Source organism: Vulpes vulpes, chromosome 16 (genome assembly GCF_048418805.1).
Source record: "Vulpes vulpes isolate BD-2025 chromosome 16, VulVul3, whole genome shotgun sequence".
NCBI classification, from domain to species: Eukaryota; Metazoa; Chordata; class Mammalia; order Carnivora; family Canidae; genus Vulpes; species Vulpes vulpes.
Window position 1 is genome coordinate 2,492,412 of NC_132795.1, and position 23,230 is coordinate 2,515,641.

The 23,230-nt window shown below is 52.4% G+C and overlaps 1 protein-coding gene across 3 annotated transcripts in view; it reads left to right on the top strand.

The window, feature by feature from the left end:
- Positions 1-5,998: 5,998 nt before the first annotated feature.
- The window catches only part of PAX3 (paired box 3), a 97,566-nt gene continuing 80,334 nt past the window's right edge, over positions 5,999-23,230 (top strand). For 2 of the 3 annotated variants that reach the window (XM_072742985.1, XM_026002043.2), the window contains exons 1-4: positions 5,999-6,289; positions 7,511-7,746; positions 9,100-9,229; positions 10,335-10,469. In XM_072742985.1, coding sequence (XP_072599086.1) covers positions 6,205-6,289; positions 7,511-7,746; positions 9,100-9,229; positions 10,335-10,469 — 586 coding nt within the window. In that variant the 5' untranslated portion in view covers positions 5,999-6,204. The remainder of the gene's footprint in view (positions 6,290-7,510; positions 7,747-9,099; positions 9,230-10,334; positions 10,470-23,230) is intronic. The other variant, XM_026002044.2, reaches the window with a different exon arrangement.

Below are 23,230 nucleotides of genomic sequence, written 5' to 3' on the forward strand. Positions count from 1 at the left end.
TCCAGAGGAAAGAAGCAAGATTGAGAGAGTGACCAGCGCACCGGGCCACCACCGAGGGGATGAGGGACAGCGCTCTGTGACAGGGCTCCGGGCAGCCGGTCCGTGCCAGGTCTGCACTTCCCTCGGCGGCTCCCTCCGGATAAACCACCCTGACCGCCAGGCTCCTTTCCATTGCTTTTGGCATCCTGGATGGTCAGTTTTCAGCTTTTCAGAGTTTCCCCCTCCAGGTTGCTCCCATCTCCAAGGTTCTAAATCAAAATTATTCTTTCACTCCTCAACCCAAAGCCCAAGACTACTTTAAAGATCCATCTCCAGAAAGAAAGAAAGAAAGAAAGAAAGAAAGAAAGAAAGAAAGAAAGAAAGAAAGAAAGAAAGAAAGAAAAAATACCCGCTAATTTAAAACACAAAATAGCTGCTTTCCTGGGGGGAAGGGAGATGGAGAGAACATTTAGGTCTGGGAAGGAATGTCATGGAATGTGTAGAAATTGGAAGGGTTGAGGCATCCGGTTTGGCTTGTGGTGATTTCTCTTCTCTTCTCTTCTCTTCTCTTCTCTTCTCTTCTCTTCTCTTCTCTTCTCTTCTCTTCTCTTCTCCTCTCCTCTCCTCTCCTCTCCTCTCCTCTCCCTTCCCTTCCCTTCCGTTCTCTTCCCTTCTCTTCCCGTCTTTTCCCTCTCCTCCTCCTCCTCCTCCTCCTCCTCCTCCTCCTCCTCCCTTCCTCCTCCCCTCCTCCTCCCCCGTCCTCTTCCTCCTCCTTCCCCCTCGGAAAGGCTGGTGAGGTCCAGAAAGGATGCATCCCAGGGCAGGTGTCCCCTCCTCTCTCCTGTGCACGATGAGCTCCCAGGGGCCGCCGCTCCCTGCCACGTCCCACGTCCCTCCTGTCCCAGTGGACGCCTGGGCTCTTCCACCTCCCCCCACCTGTTGCACAGAGTCGGCTATGCAGTCTCTTGTTTTTAATCCCTGCGGATTTCGGGTCCTGGGTTTACCACAGGTCTGCCGCCTGGCCTCCCTGGGCTCTCACCATCACGTGAGTCCAGGGGTAACCAGAGACCTGCGTCTGGATGTTCTCCTCCAAGGTCCCTTTTCTTGCTCCTTGCATCCCTCCCTCTGAAATCCACCTCAGAGAAAAATTTCCTGCGGGAGTTGAGGATATTCAGGCTGGGAAGCAGCAGCGGCTCAGGGCTCTGGCTTGGGCAAAGACCTGGCTGGATCCCAATCATAGGCCTGTTGGCTTCCCCCCACCTTGTCTACTCCTCTCCCCACCCCTACCTCCTTGTCCCCATCCCATCCCCCACCCCACCTCCCGGAGCGGAACCCAGTTAGGGTTTCCTCCCGATGCAGCCCCCAGACACCCTGGGGCAGGAGTTCCTGGTGTGGTCATTTGCCTTGCTTTTTGCTTCAAACCTCAAAGAAATCCAACCCCTCCTGTCTCCCCCAGCACGACTATCAACGCTCTCTAGCGCTCCTGCTGCCCCAACCTCAGATCCCCCCTTCCCCGAGGCCTACAGTGCCCCCAATAGGACAATGCCCGGCCAGGACCCCTCAGGCCTCACCCCCAGGGGAACACAGGACATCTCCGCTAAAGGCACACACCCTGCCAGTTGTTGCATCTCTCTTCTAGACTTCAAATCCTTCCACCCCCTGTGGATTCTCACTGAGTTGGGCAGAGCATTTTTGAAGATTAGAGAGGACTTATTCTAATTTTTTTTACAAGATGCTTTTTCCCCCTGGAGAATTAGGCTCTGGCATCTTGTCTTCCTTATTTGCATAAAATAATTTTTGTAGAGCCAAATGTCTGTAGGAGCCCATTTGCCGTGAGATTCATTCTCTCCCTCCCTCGCTGCCTTTTACAAATATTTTTTTCCTTTACGCCTCTCTTCTTCCCCTCTCTTCTTTTTCCTTTCCTCGTTTTCCTGCTTCCCACAAACCATATGATCTTTCTTGAGAACCCGCTCGCACGTTCTCGGCCCCCCCCCATCTGCAGGGCCATCATGGGGGCACCGCAGGGGCAAAATCTCTGTGGCTGGCCCACACCCCATTTCAGTGCGGCGCCCAGATCCCCGTCCAGTCCCTAAATCCGACCTCGTCCCGACTGATTTTCCAGTGGGGAGAATAGCGGCGCCAAAGCTTTTGACAAACCACTGCGGGGGGCCTCACGGAGGTCGCCGGGCCTGGCGCAGCGCTGGCCGGGCTCTAGGCGACGCTCACCGATCCCCTATCAGCGCATCGGGCCACCAAGCGCCTCAACCACTCGGTCCTTTCATTTCCTTCGAGTGAATGCGGGGCGGCCTTCCGGCGGAATCGAGGGCTTCGGGGTGTTTGCTCAAACCACAGACCGCGTCCTGAGAGATGCCTGGGACCCCGCGGGCCGGCAGGCGCGCCTCCGAGGGGCTACTACGCCAGGCCCTCCAGTTGGGGCCAAAAAAGGCCTGGATGGACCCGCGCGAGTCGGGGACATTCTTTTACATAGATCATAATTTTCTCTTAAGGTCTGCAGTCTGGCTAGAAATGAGGTCACCTGTTAGAGGCCACGGGAAGTCCGAGGACCCTGAGAGGCTCATCAAGCCTGAGTCGGCGGCGAGTCAGGGAGATGCGCGCTAAGGGGCGTCTTGCGGCCACTGGACGGTCCATCCAGCCCAAGCCCGGAGCCAGGAACCCTCAAGTGGACGGGACAGGCAGCTATTTCACCTGCAGGTCCTCGGAACTCTTGCCGAGGAGGCATCGGCAAGTTATCCCCCCTTCCTCCCCGCCCCCAATTATCTTATTATTGCCCTCAAGGCTTCAGTCGTTCTGCACTTGCACTGATAGCGTCAACCGGACACAACGTTCCTTTCTCTTCTTCCTCAAAACTGTGCTAGAGACTCCCCTGCTGCTCTCAGGGTGATCTGTCAGCCTGGGAAATGGTGCTGCTTCCCAGACCTGCGTCCAGGGCTGCGGGCGCTGCGCTTACCTTGCAAGCCCCACCGTGGGGCCACTCCTCGTTAATTAGCGCCTGTGTCGCGCCCAGACTCGGCAGGGAGACTCTGGCTCACCGGCTGGGACCCGGGAAGGGGCCTGGGTGGAGACTCCCTTCCTGCTTGGGGCCTGGGGCAGGGGTAGCTTCTGCTTCCGGAGACACCTCAGAAAGAAGGGGAGGCAGGGGCTCTGGAGATGGGGACGGAGGGGCTGAAGTGTAGGGCTGGGGTTCATTCTTTGCAAAAGTAATCCTGACAACCGGGAACCACCCCATCCCCCGTGCGACCTGTTGCTTTCGACTTTGTCCAGCCTCCAGCTCTGGGCCTGGTTCAGCTGCGAGTGGGCCCGGAGGCCCCAGAACCTCAGCCAACGTCTCTGTCCTGGCCTTTCCCGGTCGGACTTCAGGAATACCAAGTGCAGGAACTTGGACTCCCGAGGTCTTTGGATCCTAAGTACCCCGGCAGCCCTCCTGGCCCAGTTGCCCTGAGACCGAGGGTGCCCTGTCACCCTGCCCCGGGTCTCTGAGGTCCTCTGACCGCCGCCTGGCTGGAGAGGGGCAGAGCTGATCTCTGGCTACAGAAGAACCTCAGAGCCCTCTGGCCCGGTGGAGGCTGAGAAGGACAGATCCTGGAGCCGCAGGCCCCCAACACACACACACACACACACACACACACACACACACACACACGCTCAGGGTCTCTATTTGTACATTTTTAGAGCAAGCAGTGGTCGGTCTGTGGATGGCCCCATGGGTAATCCAGATCCAGTTCAAGCCGCAGCCCTTCCATCCCAGGATCTCCCCAGCCCTGCGGAGCATGGGGGCTGGACGCGCCACGCGGGGAACCGGGAGCGAGTCTGCAGCAAGCGGTCGCGAATCCCCGGGCTCTCCGGGGAGAGTGAACACCGCCGGCAGGGTTTGGAGACCGAGCCCTGGGCTCAGAAACAAATGAGACTCAGTCCTGGATATTCCTGGGCTCCCTCCGCGGGCGAGCTGAGGCTGCATTTGCCCTCTTAAAATACACCCTGGGTACCTCTCCTCCCAACTACCTCTAACCCTAGAAAATTCCCTGTCTGCTCCACTCAACCTTCTGAAGACGGAAAACTTGAAAAAATCCTGGCTCCCGAGAGGCAATCCCGGAGAGGGGGCTTAGGAAACCCAGACACAGGCTTTGGTGACCACCAAGTTTGCAGAAAGAAAATGAGAAAGTTTTCCCCTTGGCAAATTGAATCATTTTATGTAAAATCGGGTTAAGTAGGGCTTCGTTCTAAGGAGCGTCTCTCCTTTGTACTATGAATGCACGTGGGCCCTCCCCCCTTGGGTGGGTGAGGACACCTCCAGACTTTTTCCGTGTTTCCAGAGCCCCGGCTGGCCGGCTGCTCTGGAGGTCAGGCCAACCTTTTAACGTTGAAGCCCAGCTGAAAGCTGCCTGCTTTTCCCACTTGCGAGTGGATTTTTAAAGGGCCAACTCCCAGAGGGTCGAGCAGCTATAGGCTCCCCTCCACCCGCCCCCCCATCTTCCCTTCTGTGTTTGCCTTAATTAGGGGGTGGGGAAGTGGGGTTGGGGGCCGAGTTCACGTAGAAACTGTCAAAAGGAGTTGGGGGATGGGAAACTGAGAGGGGGGGGGGGTGGTGGAGAACTCTGGCCCAGGAAAAAATTCAAAAATTGTAAAAGGAAAAGGGGGAACTTGAAGCCCAGAAGTCATTGTTTCCTTTATTTCAAAGGGAAAAAACCTGCCCGATTCTCATCCTTTTGATTGATTAAGGCCCTGAATACCTCGCAGCCCCGGAGTGACAGTCCCTGAATAGACTCGAGCGCATAAAGCGCAGTGCAGAGCGCGGGGCTGGCACTCGGGGGTGTAAAGGAGGCGAGTTCGCTGGCACTTACCAAGTTATAAATAAAAGGCTATGCACAATGGTACCTTCTCTAAGGACAGACAGTCTTTACAACACTCCTGGCGTCATATCCTGCTGGGGACACTTCAGCTCCTAGCCAAGACTTCGCTCCTTTTATTTTTCCAGCAGTTTAGTCTGAATACCATAATAAATTCCTGAGAACAAACGCTGCAGCCGGGCAAAACTTTAACATATAGACACATGCCGCATTGGGGACCTATACCTCGAGGTTTAGAGTTGGGGCTTCCCAGAGTGGATTTTTCTGTCAAGAAGAGACAGTTTTCTTCTCCCTCCCCTCCCCAGGCTTCAACTAGTGCGTCCTGGGGCCTCCCCAAGGCTGCCTAAGCTTCACACCACTCGGGCTTTCCAGGCTGAGCAGACAAAAGACCTTATCAGCACACCCTGGTCTCCTCCGGGGAGGAACCCCACCCGGAGGACCCCTCCAATGAACCTAGGCCCAAGGGGCACGGACCAGGGGCAGGAAGGTACCCACGTGGGGGGGTCCCCATGCCTTCCTACTGAATGGCACCCACTCCAGTGGCAGCCAAGCAAGCAAAAGCAGAGAGAGAGAAGTCACAGGTGAAACATAGAGACCTCGATAAGGACGTGGGGTGAGAAGGATAGAGTCAAGGCCGCAGAGATACACAGAGACAGGCAGAGACAAAGAAAGAGAAAGTCCAGAGTGGCCCCCGTGGGGCGAGGGCAGAAGCTGCCGACCCCCTCGGGCCGCCTCTGCCGCTCTCCACGGGCCTGACTTCTCCTCCGGGCAAGGGGCGCAGCGCGGGTCCCTCTCCGGGCCGGCCGAGGCCCTGGCATCGCCGGGGATGGGAAGAGAAAGTGGCCGCTGTCGCCCAATCAGCGCGTGTCTCCGCCACCCGGGACGGTCTCCCCGTCGGCCAATCGCAGCTCAGGGCTCCTGACCAAGCTTTGGGTGAAAGGACTAATAAATGCTCCCGAGCCCGGATCCCCGCACTCGCGCTCGGGGTCACCACGGGAGGAGACTCGGGCCGCGCGCGCGCCCCGCCCCGGCTCCCCGCGCCCCAGCCCGCGCCCAGCCCGCGCCCAGCCCCAGCCCCGGCCCCAGCCCCGGGGCCGCCCGCGCCCACGCGCCCCGACCCGGACCCTGCGCCCGGGCTGGCGGTCCTGGCCTCGGGGGCCCTGCCCGCGCGCCCCCCGCGCCCCCCGCGCGCCTCCGGGCTAGGGGCGGCCGTCCCCGCCCGCGTCCCCGCCGCCGTCCCCGGCCTCCCTGGGGCGCGGAGTCCCCGGGGGTCGCCAGCGCCGCGCTTGCCCCTCGCCTTCGCCTTCGCCTTCGCCCTCGCCCTCGCCTGGACACGATTCCCGAGCGGAGCCGCCCCAGGATGACCACGCTGGCCGGAGCCGTGCCCAGGATGATGCGGCCGGGCCCGGGGCAGAACTACCCGCGCAGCGGCTTCCCCCTGGAAGGTAAGGGAGGGCCTGCGCGCGCCCAGCCGGGGAGCCGGACCCCCACCCCACCCCAACCCGGGGGCTCCCCGGGCTTCCCCGCAGGCCCTGGGAGGGGGCCCAGCCCGGTCGGGCGAGACCCCCACTCGACTCCCCCTTGCAAGCAGCGCAGCTCTTTCTGCAAACCCTGGCGGAGCTGGGCGGCCGGGCCTGCTGCAGGCCTCCGCTTTCCTTTGCAGTTTTGGAAATGCCGCGCTGGGGAGGGGGTCAACCCGCTTCTGGGCCCCCCCAAAGCAACTTCTCCGCATTCCCTCCGCCTCCCAAGGCGTCTCAAAATCGTCCAGCTGCTTCCATATTTGCTAAGCTTTTGTTAGCTCCGCAAGGAGATTCTTGCGGGTGCAAAGTGTAGTGGCAGGCGGGCAGGCGGGCGGGCGTGCGGGGCACCGTGCTTGGAATCTTTAGTATTAATTGATTCATTAATTAGAGTTCCATTCATCTGGAGTGGCATCTGGAAGTTTCCGTAACACTTTTGGGTTAACTGCCTTTCCTTCACCCAGAAGGGGCTCCCAAGGCGGGAAGACTTACAAGTCCGAGCCCTTCTGGATAGTTTGTGAGGTTGGAGCGACCGAGCGGGATGCTGATCCGGCGGGGCCGGCCTTCAGGCAGGGTCTAGAGTAGAATGTCATACCCTGAAGGTGACTAGAGGGGAAGGGTCTGTGCGCAGACCTGGCTGTCGTCTCTGTCCCAAGGTGTAACAGGTGACAGGCGCTGCCACCGGAGACTCTTTTCCGGACCCTCTTTGACCTTTGGCTGCTGCACTCTTAGCCAGAAACCCCAAGGACTGTCAGCTCCCCCCAGCTCCTCAGAGAGGGAGCAGATCCAGTTGAACAGGGTTTGGTGTGAGCGGAGTTCCAGAAGGCCAGCGTCTGGGTAGACTTTTCTCTCAGCTCAAGATTCTGGCCTCAGGGTCTCCCCCCTTCCAACACTGCCACTCTCCGTGGGCCCAGAAGGAAGGCAGTTTCTCTGGGGCAAGTTAAGTGCTCCCGAATTGCTTAATAACTTGAACAGATGTGGTTGGAACAGGGTCTGGGGCGGGCAGCCGGAGGCCGCACAGTTGCAGCGCTGGGGCTGCAGCGGCCGATTGTCCAGAAGAGTGTGAAGTTAGGGGGGCTCATCTTTCCGGGGCTCTCTGTTCTCTCGCGATGACTTTCCTCTGCCTCTCCTTTCGCCTTCTGCTCCCAGTGTCCACTCCCCTCGGCCAGGGCCGAGTCAATCAGCTCGGAGGGGTGTTTATCAACGGCAGGCCGCTACCCAACCACATCCGCCACAAGATAGTGGAGATGGCCCACCACGGAATCCGGCCCTGTGTCATCTCCCGCCAGTTGCGGGTGTCCCACGGCTGCGTCTCTAAGATCCTGTGCAGGTACCAGGAGACGGGCTCCATCCGCCCCGGTGCCATCGGCGGCAGCAAGCCCAAGGTGAGCGCGCGGGTCTGGCCCTATAGGCCTCGGGCCCTCTGGTCTCCCGCTCAGGGAAGATGGGGCAGGGGGCAGGGACTGTCCTGGGGGGTTTCCCCGAGGAGTTATTTTTCAGGACTGGAAAGGGGTGTGTGGGGTGTGTGTGTATGGTGGGGGTGGGAGGACTCGGTTGCCACCTGGGCTAAACGCTAAGGGAAGACTCCAGCCTTCTTGCAAAGGAAATACAGCATTTTAAAAACTGTTCTAGAACCCTAGAATACTCATGAAATCATTTTAATAGGCAAACACCTAAGCATGCAGCTGCATGTGCCCACCTGTTGCTGGTTTCTTCCGCAAGAGTTTTCCCAGCTCCCACACACTGCACCCGCCCTCGCCAAACCTACTCTAAGGAGCCACTTTTGGTTTTCTAATGGTTTCTCTCCCACCTTCTGTCCCCAACCCCCTTCAGTCCGAATTGTCTTCAGGGAGTTAAAAGCTAGGGTGATTTGTTTTCTTTGTGATGAGCAGCTGAGCTGGCGTTTAAAAAGCAGTTTGGTACTATCTTCAAATTATTTTGGTTCCTTTTTAAAAAATGAAAGAGTCACACTGGCTAAGGCTCAGTGGGAGGGGATTACCTAGGGTCTGCCTTTTCTTCTGGATGTGGGGAAAATCCAATATAATTTTCTAGTTGCCACAGGGCAAAATCAGAAAGAGGGTTCTGGTAAACTGAAGACTTCCAAACACCCTGCTCCACCCCCCACCTTCAGCTCCTTTTGCACCTTCTCCAAGAGTCTCTGGAAATTACTTTCATTGAAAGAAAGAAAGAAAGAAAAAAAAGAACCAGTCTCTCAAATTATCCATATTTGTTATACTCTGATTAATTTTTTTAAACCTATACCATCAGCTTTTGCATTTCATTCTGTTCTTCAATTTAGCTCCAACCTTGTGCTTTTTGGGGGAGAGATACAAGTTACAGATCTAACCTGATTTTTTTTTTCTCTTCTCTTTCAAACATTCCCCCTTTTTAGTTTCATTTTCCAGTTGTTTCTGTGTAAGGAGTTGACTTTTCTTATTTTCAGGGATCAGAAAGCACCTCCCCCACCCCCACCCCCACAAGATGTTATAAGTCTTGTTAATGTATCCTGATCGTCCAAGCTTGCCTAGGGGGGAAGAGGGTCTCCAGAGGTGGGGCCATCTCTCTTCTACCCCTTCCTGAAACTGAACTGCCTCACAGAGCTGGGGTCCTTTTGCTAACAAGGGGGACTTCCCCAGGGGGTGCAGGAAGGTGCATCTCACAGGGCTTGGAGGCCATAGGGCCTCCACATTTGGCCCTGAGTACTGGGTACCAACGCCTGCCTGCCTGTTCTCTTAAAGCAGGTGACAACGCCTGACGTGGAGAAGAAAATTGAGGAATACAAAAGAGAGAACCCGGGCATGTTCAGCTGGGAAATTCGAGACAAATTACTTAAGGACGCTGTCTGTGATCGAAACACTGTGCCCTCAGGTACCAGGCCCATTAACGTGTTGGAGGCGCGGCGGCCAGTCGCTGTTCCCCCTGGGGCGCACGCAGGGGGGCCATCCGAGCCGTAATCACCCCAAAGATCCATCTGGGCGATCTGGAGGCAGCCGCTCGCAGGGCCCTGAAACACTCCCGAGCCAGCCCCGGTCTCGGTGTTTCAGGAGAGGGGCTGAGCTGCTGGGCCCGGGGTTGAGAGACCGCCAAGGGCTCCCCGAAGAGGGTTTCTGTCGAGGAGGCAAAGGCAGGAAACGCGAGGCGGAGGCCAAGCGTTTATTAATATTGATGCTCCCTTTTAAAGAGAAACAAATGTTTGGGTAACCCCAACCGAAGGGAGATGGGGCTGCGCCAGCCCAGGCTTCGCCGGGCGGCCGGGGAGGGGAGGCCTCGCTGCAGCCGCTTCTTCCGAGAGTCGCAGGGACCCTCCGGCGCCCCGGCAGCGGGGGAGGCAGAGGAGCAGCGGGCGCAGGGGCGAGGCGGGGGCGCGCGGGAGAGTTTGTTTTTAATTAAAAGGAAACTCCCTTTCCCCCCTGCGAGAACGAGATATTTCAGAGTATGGATTTGTTTACCAGACTGGGATCTGGAAAAAATAAATGGGGGAGAGTGCATTTTCTTTTGATTTTTTTTTTTTTACAATAGGAAACGATTCTGCAGTTGAAATTTAAACCCTATATAGAGCCCGGAAAAAAAAAAAAAAGTTGAATTGCAAGGGATGGGTCCGCTGCGGTTCTTCCTCCCTTGGCGCGAACCGCGGAGGCCCAATCCCCAGGCGGTGGTAGGGGCTCCGGGTGGGCTGGCGGGCAATTCTCTTCGCCTGGAGACTTGGCGCCCGGGCTGTAGGGCGGAAAGGGGAGATGCTTCCCGCCGGGATGCGAGGGACGGAGACGGCGGCTCTCGGCTCTACCTCGGAGGTGCGGGCTTCCCCGGGCTCCGTCCCCGGGGAGCTGGCGGGGGCCGGGGCTGGAGCTGGGTAGGCGGTGGAAGGACCAGGAGCCCCAGGCTGCAGGCGCGAGGTGCGGGGCGGGCCCGGGCCCCCCTGGGCGCTCGGGGCGGGAGGCTCAGGCTGCGCGCTCCCCCCTCCTCCCACCTCCAGTGAGCTCCATCAGCCGCATCCTGAGGAGTAAATTCGGGAAAGGCGAAGAGGAGGAGGCCGACCTGGAGAGGAAGGAGGCGGAGGAGAGCGAGAAGAAGGCCAAGCACAGCATCGACGGCATCCTGAGCGAGCGAGGTAAGCGGCGGCCGGGCGGGCGAGCCAGGGCCCTGCGCCCTCACGTCGGGGCACCCGGGTCACGGGCCTGCTCGCCTGCATCCACCGCACCCGGGGGAGGCCGCAGGCGCCCCGGGACCGAACACAAAAGAGCTCCTTTCTTTCTCTTCCTGCGTGCTAAGTCTTTCTTCTGCACCGCTCTCCCCGCCGGGGTCTAGGACCCAGAACTGCGGTTTGGTGCGGGGCTACCCTCTTGCCCTCTGCGGCGGCTGGGGCGGGCTTGGGGGGCAGGGGACGGCGGGTGAGCCTCTGGAGGCCGCAGGACCTTTGCGCTCTCAGGAAAGGTCCAGATCCCCAGGGGGTTTCCCATCCTTGGATGAGAGGAGAGGAGACTTGGACTCGCAAGTCTTTGGGGGCGTGCCAGCCGCCTTATGAGTACATACGTAATACATCATAGATACATATATGTAAGTTGGTCCTTACATTGGTTTTCAAATGATTAGGGCTCGATGTCTGTGTGTGTCAGGGAGTATAACCGGCCCAAGATGTGGATTCTTGCGCCCCTGGTGTTGGCACACTGCCTCCACCAAAGGTGCAGGCCACCTGCTCCGGGCCGCCTGCGACCTGTCATCGCCAAAGAGAAAGGCTCTGGTCAGGAGCCATCAGTACAGCCTACTTCCCGGATACCTGCAGCAGAGGGTCCTGGGAATCTAAAGGTGTCCTCCCCTCCCCCCCCCAAAAGGAAAGTGAACCAAGTAGAAGCTGAACAGGAGAGGGGTCCTTGCAGCAGTTCCCTGCTCAGCACTTTCGGCCCCGGGATGGCTGCGCCTCCACAAAGTGGCAGAGGGCCGGAGGCGCCTGGCGTCCCGGCTGCCGCTGGAGTTGCCGCTTCTGGGCCGGGCAGGACTCTGGTGGGTTGAGTTGAGCCTTGACTTGCCCTGGAAGGGTAGGCGGCAGTCCAGGGGGGCTCGGACACTCCCTGCGGCCAGCTGGGTCCCAGCCCTCAGCACGTGGCCTCTGGAGTAGGACCGCGGGGTGGGGGGGGGGAGAGCTGGTCCCTTTCCTGCTCTCAGGGCCCAACCCCGGCGCAGGGCAGCAGCTTTACAAACCAGGGCAAAATCTGGGCAGAACCTTGAAGAGACACTTCGATTTAGATGTGAGAAACCCCAACAGCTGATTTCAGGGATAGACAGAAGCCTAGATGCTCTGGCTCACGTGGGCAATCAGGAAAAGACACCCCAAACCGCGACAGGTTGGGCAGGAGGGACAGACGCAGTTGCTTTCCTTACAGGCAGGGGACTCACGGGATTCTTAGCGTAAGCCCCTCCTTTGGGGGGGTGCTTTTCTGCTCCAGTCTCTGAGAGGACACCCCAGCTCTATTCCAGGCCTCCAGGCAGCACAGAGGTACTGGGGAGGGAGGAAGGAGAGAAACCAGCCAATCCCAAACCCAACGGGCCCGTGTGGGCCGAGGGGCAAGAAGCCCAGAGCTCCGGGAGAGGCTCAGGAAGGAGGCTTTGCTACTTGTTGCTGGAGGCGCCGGCGGCAGACCCGCCGCTCCCTCGCAGCAGCACAGGCAGCCGAGGCCCAGGAGACAAAACGCCCCAAATGAGCTGGTCAAACATTTGTACAACTTTTCCAGCTTTTACAAAGAAGGCCTTCTCTACACAATCTACACTTGGAGATGAACTTGGGAGACAAAGCCTGGAGAGTCCATTGAAACTCACACTTTAGCTCGGCCCAGACAAAGCTCCAGCTCGCAGCAGCTTGATGTGAACAAAGGAAGGCAACCTTTTTATAATTCAAGGAGAAAAGAAGAGAAAACAGCTCCACAAAGGGCCGAGAATAGACATTATGGGCTTGCAATGAGGGATGAATTATTCAATGAGCTCCAATAGCTGCTGCGCCAGGAAGTTTTATGGACTCTCCAGCGTGGAAAAAGTGGCTATTTCACCTACAAAATGTTTCTAGTCTTTTGGGCCGTCTAGCTGGGCCGGCTGCCATTCAAGGGCAATTGCTACCATTTTTAAAATCAGAGTATTCTCCCCAGCGGGGGCTGTACCGTTGAAAACACACACACTCCGCAGAGGCCGAAGAAGCCTAATGTAATTTGGGGTTGTCAGAGAAGATGCGGGGTCCCTCCCTCTCTTCAGCGGCCCTAGCTCCCTTTCCAGAGAAGCCCGGGAGGGCAAGAAGGGAGAGAGTGAAGTGTAGCAATGGGAAGTCCAGAAACTTCCAAGCATTGCCTCTGTTGTTTGGGCACCAAAAGTCACCGGCTGCCCCGCTTGTAACATAGAACATGAATGTTGATAAAGCGACCTGAGCCGGGAGGAGAGGAGGCTGGCTGAGAAAGGACCTTGGGGTGCCCCGAGCAAGGGTGACCGCGCTCTCTGGAGGTTGCAGCGAGGGGATGGAGAGGGGGGCGTCTTTCTAGGTGTGGGACACAGGACACAGGCGCCCTGGAGGTCAGAACTGCCCTGGTCTGTCTGTGCAGTGCTCGGCCTTCTCCTGGGCGACCCCTTTCCCCGCGCCCGACCCGAGAGCTGCTGGGTGCAGGCTCCCTGCGCGCGCGCCCCGCGCCCCGTGCGCCCTGGACACCGCGCACCCCTCCCGGGGCGTGCTCCCTGCGCCTTGGCCCCCGCGCGGAAGGAGAAGGCTGGGGGGCCTGGGACGGCAGCCCTGCACCCCCCGCCTCCCCCCTGCGTGCTCCCGGCCCTCCGGGGCCAGCACCGAGGTCGGAACGCGCGCAGTCGGAGGAGCCCAGCCCCGGGTCTCAGCATCGGGGGCTGTGGGCGCAGCCTCCGCGGCGGCCACTCAATGGGCGCCTCTGTTCCTCCCCCGGCGCGGCCGAGCGGGCCCGCGGGCGCCGCCACAATGGGTCTGCCCCCACCCCTGCGCCCTGCGCCAAAGCGCCGCGCCGCCCCCTCCCCTGCGCTCCGGCCGGCTCGAAGCTTAGCTCGCCGGGCTGCAGCCGACTCAATTGCCTCCTTTATGTCCTTCTCACTTTCATCTAGACGCAGCCCGCCTCCCCCCCCTTCTCCTTTTTTTTTTTTTCCCTCTCTTGCCTGAGGCTCACATTAGTGAAATTTCTGCAACCTCCCCCCATTTTTTTCTTATTTTAAAGAAAGCCCTTAACACAAAAGCAGTGACTAATCAATAGAAACTGCTCCTTCATCTCTTCCTCCTCCTCCTCCTCCTCCTCCTCCTCCTCCTCCTCCTCCTCCTCCCCCTCCCTCCTCCTCCTCCAGCAGGGTGACGCTTTTCCTGTTTGTGAGTTTTGGGAAACATTTTTGCTTTGTGCCGTAATGGAATTAGAGGACAGATGAGGACTGTAAATGGGACACGCGACGGCAAGGCTCTCGCTTAAATATTTAGATGCAACGTTACAATCACTGACTTGTTGCCGCGGCTTTGAAGTGGCAGCTCGGGAGCGCAGGGGGAGGGGGGGGGGGGAGGCCAGATTGCCCAGTTGCTGTTTTGATTGGGGCTGGAGATACACTTTCACAGGACTTGGCTCCCCCCCCCCCCCATTTAGAAATCTCCAGTGAGCGTGGGAGGTTTGCAACCACTTCGGAGATGAGGCTGCGAGGCCCCCAGCGCAGGTCGATTGGGGCGCACCCTCCCTTCCTATCTCTCCCTTCCCGCTTGACGTTTACGAAAAGCGGGTCTTCTTCTTTTTTTTGTTTTTGTTTTTTTTGTTTTTTTGTTTTTTTGTTTTTGTTTTTGAGAAAGTAAAAGTGACAAAAGTTTTGCTCCAGTCCCGTTGTTTGTGCACTTGTGAGCTTTTCCGCAATGAGTGGGACGCCCTCGGCTTTTCAGGGGCACAGGAGGGAAAGCAGTTGGGAGCGCAGAAAAGTTTGAGAGGCCCTCGGACTATTTCATTTCCAGCGGAATCACGAAAAGAGCACTTTGTCATTAGCGGGGCTGCTGCAGGCGAGGGGAGCGGAAGGCCGCTTCACCCCCGACTTTGCGGGGGAGGATGTGGGTGCGCGGGGGGCGCGGGGGCGCAGGGGTGGGGGGCGCGGGGAGGCCGGGCAGGCCCGGAATCGCGGGGTACAAGCTCTTAGGTTTGTGGCCTCGGAACCCTTATTAACGCGGACAGCCCACTCTCCCAGTCCCTTTGCCAGGATCCCAAATCTGACCCCGATGTCGCCTCTAGTCTCTTGAGTGAATTTTATATTTTCTGAAGCGCTTACGATGCCCAGCAGGGAACTGGCACCCATTTAAAAGTGTCCTGGAAGTATCAGGAGTCGCATTAAATGAAAACCCCACGCTGCGTTCTTTTCAGGGATGTAAAAGTAGCGATTTTCTTGTTGGGATGATTAAAAAAGAAAGAAAGAAAGAAGAAAGAAAGAAAAGAAAAGAAAAGAAAAGGAAAGAAGGAAAGAAAGAAAGAAAAAAAGAGAAAGAAAGAAAGAAAAAGAAAGAAAAGAAGGAAGGAAGGAAGGAAAGAAAGAAAGAAAGAAAAGAAGGAAAGAAAGAAAGAAAGAAAAAGAGAAAGAAAGAAAGAGAAAAAGAAAGAAAAGAAGGAAGGAAGGAAAGAAAGAAAGAAAGAAAGAAAAGAAGGGAAGAAAGAAAGAAAGAAAGAAAGAGAAAAAGAAAGAAAAGAAGGAAGGAAAGAAAGAAAGAAAGAGAAAAAGAAAGAAAAGAAGGAAGGAAGGAAGGAAAGAAAGAAAGAAAGAAAGAAAGAAAGAAAGAAAGAAAGAAAAAGAGAAAGAGAGAGAAAAGAAAAAAAAAACAGCAGAATTCAGGTCTTGTAGATTTTCCTTTTTTGCTTGTTGGTCTTGTTTGGTTGGCTGCTGTATGCTTACTCTCTAGCCTTATTGAAAACATGCAGATTTTCTAATTAATGCTTGAAATCGTATGTTTATTTTGGGGCTTGATTTGATTGTTGATAGCACCGGAACGGGGGATGTCGGGGCTTCAAGTGCGTAATAATTACTGAAGGGTCATTTAAGAGTCCCCAGGGCTTCGCAATAAAACCCACCGGGGCGGTGAGGCGGAACCAGCAAGTGCTCCGCGGTTCAGGAGTGGGATTTGCTGAGATCAATCAGGTGAGGAGGAGCGTTGCCACCGAACCCAGTCGCACTATCCATGCATAAATATATTTGGAAGACAAAAAAAAAAAAAAAAAATCCTTTCTAACCGAGAGGTTAAAAGTTGAAGTCGTACCTAGCAAGGAAATAGCCAACGAAAATTAAAAGTCGCAGCAGCAGCAGCAGCCACAACGAGTGAGCCTGGGGACCGGGGACGGGGAAGGGTCCGTTCTGGGGTTCTAGACAGGTAACTTATTTATGCGGGTAAATAAAGATTAAAGAACCATTAAGAACGTACATATATAACTAACACGACACTAACAGACAATTAAGCAGTCAGTTTAATGCCTTATCTCACCGGCTGCTCTGGGGTTGTTTTACAACTAGGAATTAAAATCTGAAAAGGAAGTTTTCAGCAGCTCTGGCCAAATATTGATTAAGTAGCTGTTTGTTGATAGCATTGTTACGCATTAAAAGGCCGGGATCGCGGCCCCTCACTGGCCATCTTCTATTGTGAGGGATTCTGAACCACAGAGATCAAAGCGGGATCATTTCAATTTATCTGTCTTGGAAAATCCCCCTTTTCCTCTGAAACCTCTAAGGAGGATTGACCAAATTCTCTTTAAGAAATTGGAACCCAAACCAGTTACATGTCGTAGGTTTGTAGAGAAGAGATTCGTGGGGTGTTTTTAATTATCCTATGGTGATTTCTTGTTTGGAGCTTAGGCTAAGATGGTGAATTTATCATCAAATAGATTCTCATTTTTGAAGGGTGGCTGGAGGCATGGAAGCTACTATCCGCCTGTCCCTAAATTTCTAAGTGTGGAACTTTCACCAAAGTTGTCTTCTAAGCTGCAATGATGTAAAGGAAAGATGTCAGATTTTTTTTTTTTTTATGTAAAGCTGGGTGGGGAATAATTAAATACACGGGAAACTGGGAGTTATACTGACTGCATTTCTCTGCATGTGTTTCTATATTTGTGTGTTTATAGATGGTTACATGAGTCTCGTGTATATTTTTACCCCCGCCCCCCCCGCCCAAAACGTAGGAGTAGATTCGTATTTGTGTGTATAGTTTGTACATCGTTAGAGTTTATTTATAAGTTCGTCACTATGAATTATGCTGGCAGTAAACTATATCCAGTTGCACAAAATAAAAGCTCATTTGTCCAGTGGATTACACTTTCTAGAGTCACCAGAATTTGAGGTAACAGCACAGCCTCCCAATTATTATTCAGTACTGCTGTGGAGGGCTAGGAAAAAATCTTTCCCTGAATGATTTTATGACTTTTCAGCTCATGATTTTTAGATGAACTATTAGACTTTTTTTTTTTCTAGAGCAAGAATTCAATATATTTGGATAGATTTTTCTTTTATTGTGAGAGCTAGAATTCCTTCAAGGGCTTTTTTGGAAATACCATCTCTGTGCTTAATTTGCAAATGCCAACAAATCACTGTGAGGTTGTGAAATTTATGCCAGATCCAGGCTTTCGATATTCAAATGTGCATCCTAGATCTGTGTTTCTGAATCCCTTTCTCTGTGCCTATTGCGGAGCTAAATAATTGTGCATGGGGCTATTTATCTTTATTTCATTTTGTTTTTATTCTTTCTGGTTCATTCTTGAACAAGATAGGTCTTGATGTATAGAACCTCTAGTGGATATTTTCTAATGCATTTTATTATAATCTCCCAATTAATTAATATTTTACCTATGCTCAAATGTTCTTTGATACAGTCCCAATCATTAGAGTGTAGAGAACTGCCTGAAATGGATTAAGCTGGAAGTGTGAGTCAGCTCGGATCTGTTATGGTTACCCTGTCCTGGGTCCAGAGGCAGCATTAGAGAGTTCTTTGTTGCATATTCCACATGTACATGTATATTTTGTATATGTACGGAGTTAAAGTAACTTTTCTCCTTGGGTATCAGGCTACGTGTCCATGTACTGCTGGGGAGGGCAGCAGGATTGAGCTCCAAATTGGACCCGATGTCAGTACCAAGGCAGAATTACTGATTCAGGGACTGGCTTATGTCAATGCCATCTCAATAAAGTTGGGGAAAATAAACACTATTTTGATATTATAGTAAAAACAAACAAACAAACAACAAAAAGAACTGGCTGCCTTTATCTGAGAAACTGTGATCCCAGAAAATGAAAGGGAATTTCAGAAGTTGCCCTTCTCTTGGAAGATGCACACCAAGGTAGGAACAGAGAACCATCTTCTGCTCTGTTGGGAAAGATTTTCTTGCCCCATTGCTGCTGGTCTCTGGTAGAGAATGTCACATTCAGCTGTCAGCTCTGTCTTGCAGTGTTGGGTCAAACACGGAGCCCCAGCAGCGTTGAACTTTTTTGCTGGAATCAGGACATCTGTCTCCTAAGAAAGCTTTCTCTCAAATGGTCTGTGTTAGGATTATGCTCTCAAATAACGAGAATAAATGCAATTTCCAGTTTGTAACTGTAAGGAACATGCACCATTATCAAAATGCCCATTAACATTACAGAACATCTATTCAAGGGAGATGAGTTAGAAACTTCAGCACTGTCAAAAGGAGATATGAAAACCATGGAACATAGTTGCTGAGAATGCTCGAGGAAAGGTTTTATGAATTCTTACCTTCAATGTCTGTTTTCTTTCCTTCTTGATAAGAACTAAGAAAAAAACTAGCAAACAACTTCTGCTATGGAAGTGGCCACTTCTCTTTAAGGAAGAGAGCATATGTTAATAAAGGGTGAGGTAAAATTTAGAATTTGATTTGATGCACATTTCTCTTAGGAAGGAAAATCCTGACAAAGAGTTTTACCTTGCACGTTGCATGCAGCAAAGTTTGTAGCATTTGGATGTTTGCTGCAGGATTTTAAGCAAACAACAATAACAAAGAACGGCTTCTCTTTGGGGTGAAGCGACTTGATCAAAGTAGTCTGAGTTTTTGTGCCCTCCTTACTGCCGTGATTGGGAAGTCAATCTTCCTCAGTAAAACAAATTAGGACTCATGACAGGCAATAACCGAATAGCTGGATATTTGTCTCCTTCAACCCATTAAGGAATTTCACAACTGTATGTATTTCCTTTGGGCAGATTTAATGCAGCTACAACAGTATAGTAACAAAATCTCAGTTCTAGGAGCCAATCAATTGATTCCATTTAAAAATAGAATCCATTTGAATCCATTCAAAATGCTCTGTGACAAGGATGGGAGACTCTTCTTGGCTGGCCAACGTGGAACTGAGGGAGAGGAAATACCACTGATTTTTAGCATTAAAAATGTCCGGGGTCATATCTATCATGAGTTCAAACAGTATCATTTTATGGAGGCTTAAGTGTACATTTTTAGAGTTTTTAGCATCGGCCGGTAGGCATATTTCCGGAAATAACCACTGAATTAAATGTCCCTACTTTTATGTCATTAGATGGAAATGATAAATAAGTTAGGGTAGAATAGTTACAAAAAGAAAGTTAAGTGCTGTGCGATTTATGTTGCAACATGGGATTGGTTTAATTTTTTAATTGTTGCGGATTTTCCTAGTGAATTCTTATATGGTGACATACAAATTTCCATTTTTAATAGCCTACATTTGTAGGCTGGTGATTTTACAGGTACATAGACATACAAATGCCAGTATAGGCATAACTTACCCAGTCAAACAACCACCTGGGCATGGTATGGAGATACTGATATCTTCCTTATTTCCCTTATAGGGCCTATCTTTATAAAAAGGCATTTTATTTTTAAATAATGGTAGACTTATGGAGTCTATTTTCAAACATACTTTAAACATATTTTAAACATATTTTAAAATTCTCCCCATATTCAAATATATTATATTATCAAATATATTTGATATATATCAGATATATCAAATATATTAAGAAAATCTTGACCAGTAGGGGTGAGTGTGTGTGTGTGTGTGTGTGTGTGTGTGTGTCTCAATTACTATGGTTGAGCTTAACCTGAACTAAAGAAAATTAATTGGTCCAATTCATTTTATTATAAGAAAAGCAACAGGTCCCTTCTTTCTGAATCCCTACTTGGCCGTTTTCCTGATGAGGTTCACTAGAGCATTTGAGTGTTTCTTGTCTGTTCTGACTTAAACACACCCCCACATCCCTTTCCCTGCCTTTGCTTGCACTGCAAGAGCCCAGGACCCAAGGCAAAAAGTGGCCTGTTCTTGCAGCTTTAGAGCAATTGAGATCATGCACATTTCGGGTGTGACCCCTCAAAGTTCAGTTCTGACGTCTATAAGATGGGGCAGGCACATCATACCAACATCCAGGGGGATATAAGAAGAGAAGGAGGAGATGCAAGTTATGTGCAAATCGCATGTATCATAGGAAAACTCAAAATCTTGGGGGAGAAAAATTCTCCGAACATGCAGAAAGTGACCAGCCTGCTGGCAGATGGGCTCTGCCCAAAGGCAGATAAAAAGCTTAATTCAGGGCTTAGGAGCAACAATGAAGCAACACACACACACACACACACACACACACACACACTCCACTTTCACTGAGTCAAAAAAGTTGAGTTGGTAAGCAACTATTTAGCATAATAGATTTTGTTGACATACTAGATAGGAAAAATAACAAAATTCGAAAGCCATTCACTGGGTTGTCAAAAGATATCTCTAAACTGTTTTTTTTTCTCCAAGTTCTGCAGATTTTCCCGCTTAGATTAATTTGGCTTTTTCAGAGTCCTCCAAACTGAACGTTTCTTTCTTTGTTTTTTTTTTTGTTTTGTTTTTGTTTTTGTTTTTTGGGTACACGTTCTTTTCGCTCCATCGGAGACTGACAACTAGTTGCTTTTTGAAAATGAGTCTCATGCATGCATGCATCCCCACTCCTGGAATTCTGTGGCCGTGCCTGGTTTTACAGAATCGCTTTTGCACAATTTCTCCTTCTGTCCCCTCTTCTAACTCCATTGTTCTTAAATATCTTCTTAGCTCTGCACCGCACGTGAGATTGTATACATTCCTCTTTGTGCCTGATTCTCCTTCCCTCCTCTCAAACATGAGTTCAGAAACATTAAAGAAATGTTCCCAAGGATCGTGCGTTAAGCTGGAGGATACATTTCAAGGACCTTTCTATTTGATTCCCCCCCATCCATTTCCCAGAGCTCGGGACTTGTGTGTTATGTGGGTGCAACGCGAGAGCTGAAAACAAAGTAGCCTGGCTTGTGGGGCTTGTGAGGCTTTGGGCGGAGGGGGGTGCCGAGAGCCCCTGCCCCGCGTGTCCCCGCTGGAGCAGCTCGCTGGTGCAGCCACTGCAGAGAAGCAAGGTTGTTTTCTTATCCCTGCATGCACTGGTCTGACCTGTCTCCGAAATAGGTCAGGCTGGGGCACAGCAAGTTTATGCAGCTGTTGGGGCTTAGGCGTCCCGGCAGGCAGCCTGGGTGCCTTGGTTGGCGGCCCCCAGTGAACTGCTAAAAATTTGCTGGCGAGCCACCAGGCCTTCCTTCTGAATCGTGTGCTTCCCCCCTTCACCCCCACCCCCACCCCACTAAGGCTTTTAGATGCAGGGGGACTCCTGGATTACCGGGGCCAACCCTCAGCCTCAAAAGGGAAACAGTCTTTGATTCCGGGCATTGCACTCCTGTTGATGCAAACAGTCACATGAAACATGTGCTTTGTCAGATTTCATTTTTAAATCACCCTATTTATTTTGACGGGGTAACAGATTCACTTACATCATTCTAAGGATACAGAGGGAAATAGAGTAACAGGTTTTCTTCCCATCCGTGTCCTTCAGTGTCGTGGTCGCCTTCCTAGAGGGTCTGGACATAAATAAGCAATTCCATCTCCTTCCCTCTTTAAAAAAGATTCTCTCCTCCCTTTGTGCACATGGTAGCCCACTACAGAGGCCATCCTGGGCCTTGCTTCCCCTTCCTCACACCCCCTCTCCCGCCCCCCTGAGCCGAGATCGCAGCAAGTCCCTGTCAGGGCCTGTTTGCACAGCTGTATAGTATTCCATTGCACTGGCGAATGATGATTTATTTAGCATCGGAGAGTTTCCAGGCGAACGACACCATTTGGCATGTGTGTGAGCTTATTCGTAAAATAACTCGTCCACGCTAGGGACAAAGGGGAGGCGTTTGTAATTTTGATAGCTTCGGTGGCATTTTAGGACTGCACTGAGCACAGGTCGGGGAATGCCTGGTAGGCAGGGAGCAGGGGCCTGTTAGCTGTGGCCGCGTGCACGGGAAAAATGAGACACTTTTCTCTACCCCTGGACGTTTCTTGGAGCAAAGTTCTGCTTAGGGATTTGTTCTTCCAACAGTGACTACCCTCTGGAAATTAATCTGTTGTTGTTCCAAATGGAATATTCTCTAAATCCAAGGAAAGCTTTTTTTTTTTCCTTTAATTTTTTGATTCTTCTTTTTTTCCCCCCTTGTCTCCTGTTCATTTCACTCTCTGCCCCCCATCATGTATGAACATATTTATGATCAGCATTCTTGGCTATTTTTTGTTCTGTGCTGGAAAAATTATGGATGATTTTATAACAATTTAGAGGTGACTTACTCTGATTGTTGAGTTTGCAAAAGAGAATTGGTCAGGGTCACCAAATCAGGGCTGAACTAGTAAGAGAGCAGGTCATGAATAATAAAACAGGGTCTTATATTTCTAATTTTTGAGAAGTGCTGGCCCCGTGTTCTTGGGGTTTCTTGAATTTGGTAAAGGCTGATTTTTAATTTTACGAACTTTTAAGGGGCATGTATCCATTCCTTTCTATGCACAAAGGACTTTTTATGTTTTTGCACATACCTTGCCTCCCTCAAATCATTTCAGCCTATTTTCCCTTAAATCTGATGCCCAGGAATTTAGTTCTTGATGCTGCTGAGTACCTGGCTTACCTAAGCTGGAAGTCCGAGTCTGTGAAATGAGCCAGAAAGAACTGTGTTTCAGGCGTATGAGAAAAACAACCCTCCCCAAACCCTCCTGGGAAAGCTGAAGATGTGAACGCCAGTACATATGATGAAGTAACTGTTTCAGGTCATTCCTTTTTTAGGAATGGGCCTTTCAGAAACAGGAGCCTGAGCTAGGAGCTAAGGATTCATTTTTGAAAAGCAGTGTCTTGGTTTGGTTTTAAAAAAGATCAGAAAAACAAAACCAATCTTTTCTCTTGACCGTTCCTCGTCAGCCGGGCTCCCGCACGGTGGAGCTAGGCCGGGGCAGGAAGGTACCCTCTCCTCACTCTAGAACTTTTGTCTGCACTTGGAGAGAAGGCAGCTAGATGGACACTCTGGGCCCCCTCCCCGCTGCCCCTCAGGGAACTGCTCGGGGAACTCGGAGGGAGTCAGTTTGAACATGTAAACAGGCCCAGTGTTGAGAGCATCTGCAAAGAGCCGAGAAGAATCAAAAGCAGCCCCCCCGCCCCCCCCAGGTCTGTGCTTACTTTGGATTGAATCAGGCCCAGAGTTTGTGCGTCTGATTAGTACCTGCAAACGCGTGCGGCCCTCCACACAGGAGGGAGGGCCTCAGGGGGCTTCATCTGGTAGAGATGTTGATGGGTTGGTCAGGATGTGGGTGACACAGGCCGAGTCACCGCACTGGAGAGGCCCACGCATCCCCACGTTGTTCTCACGCGCCCGGGTCACGGGAGAACATTCTCCGGGGCGTCGGGGGGTGGCTGGCTCGGGTGGGCGAGCAGGGATCAGGAGTGAGAGCCGCTCCCTCTGCTGATCTGGAGACTTGCCACCTTCTCCAAATGGAAAGGGACCCAGGGATCCCCTGGGGGAAGTGCTTGCACTTTCGGGCTCA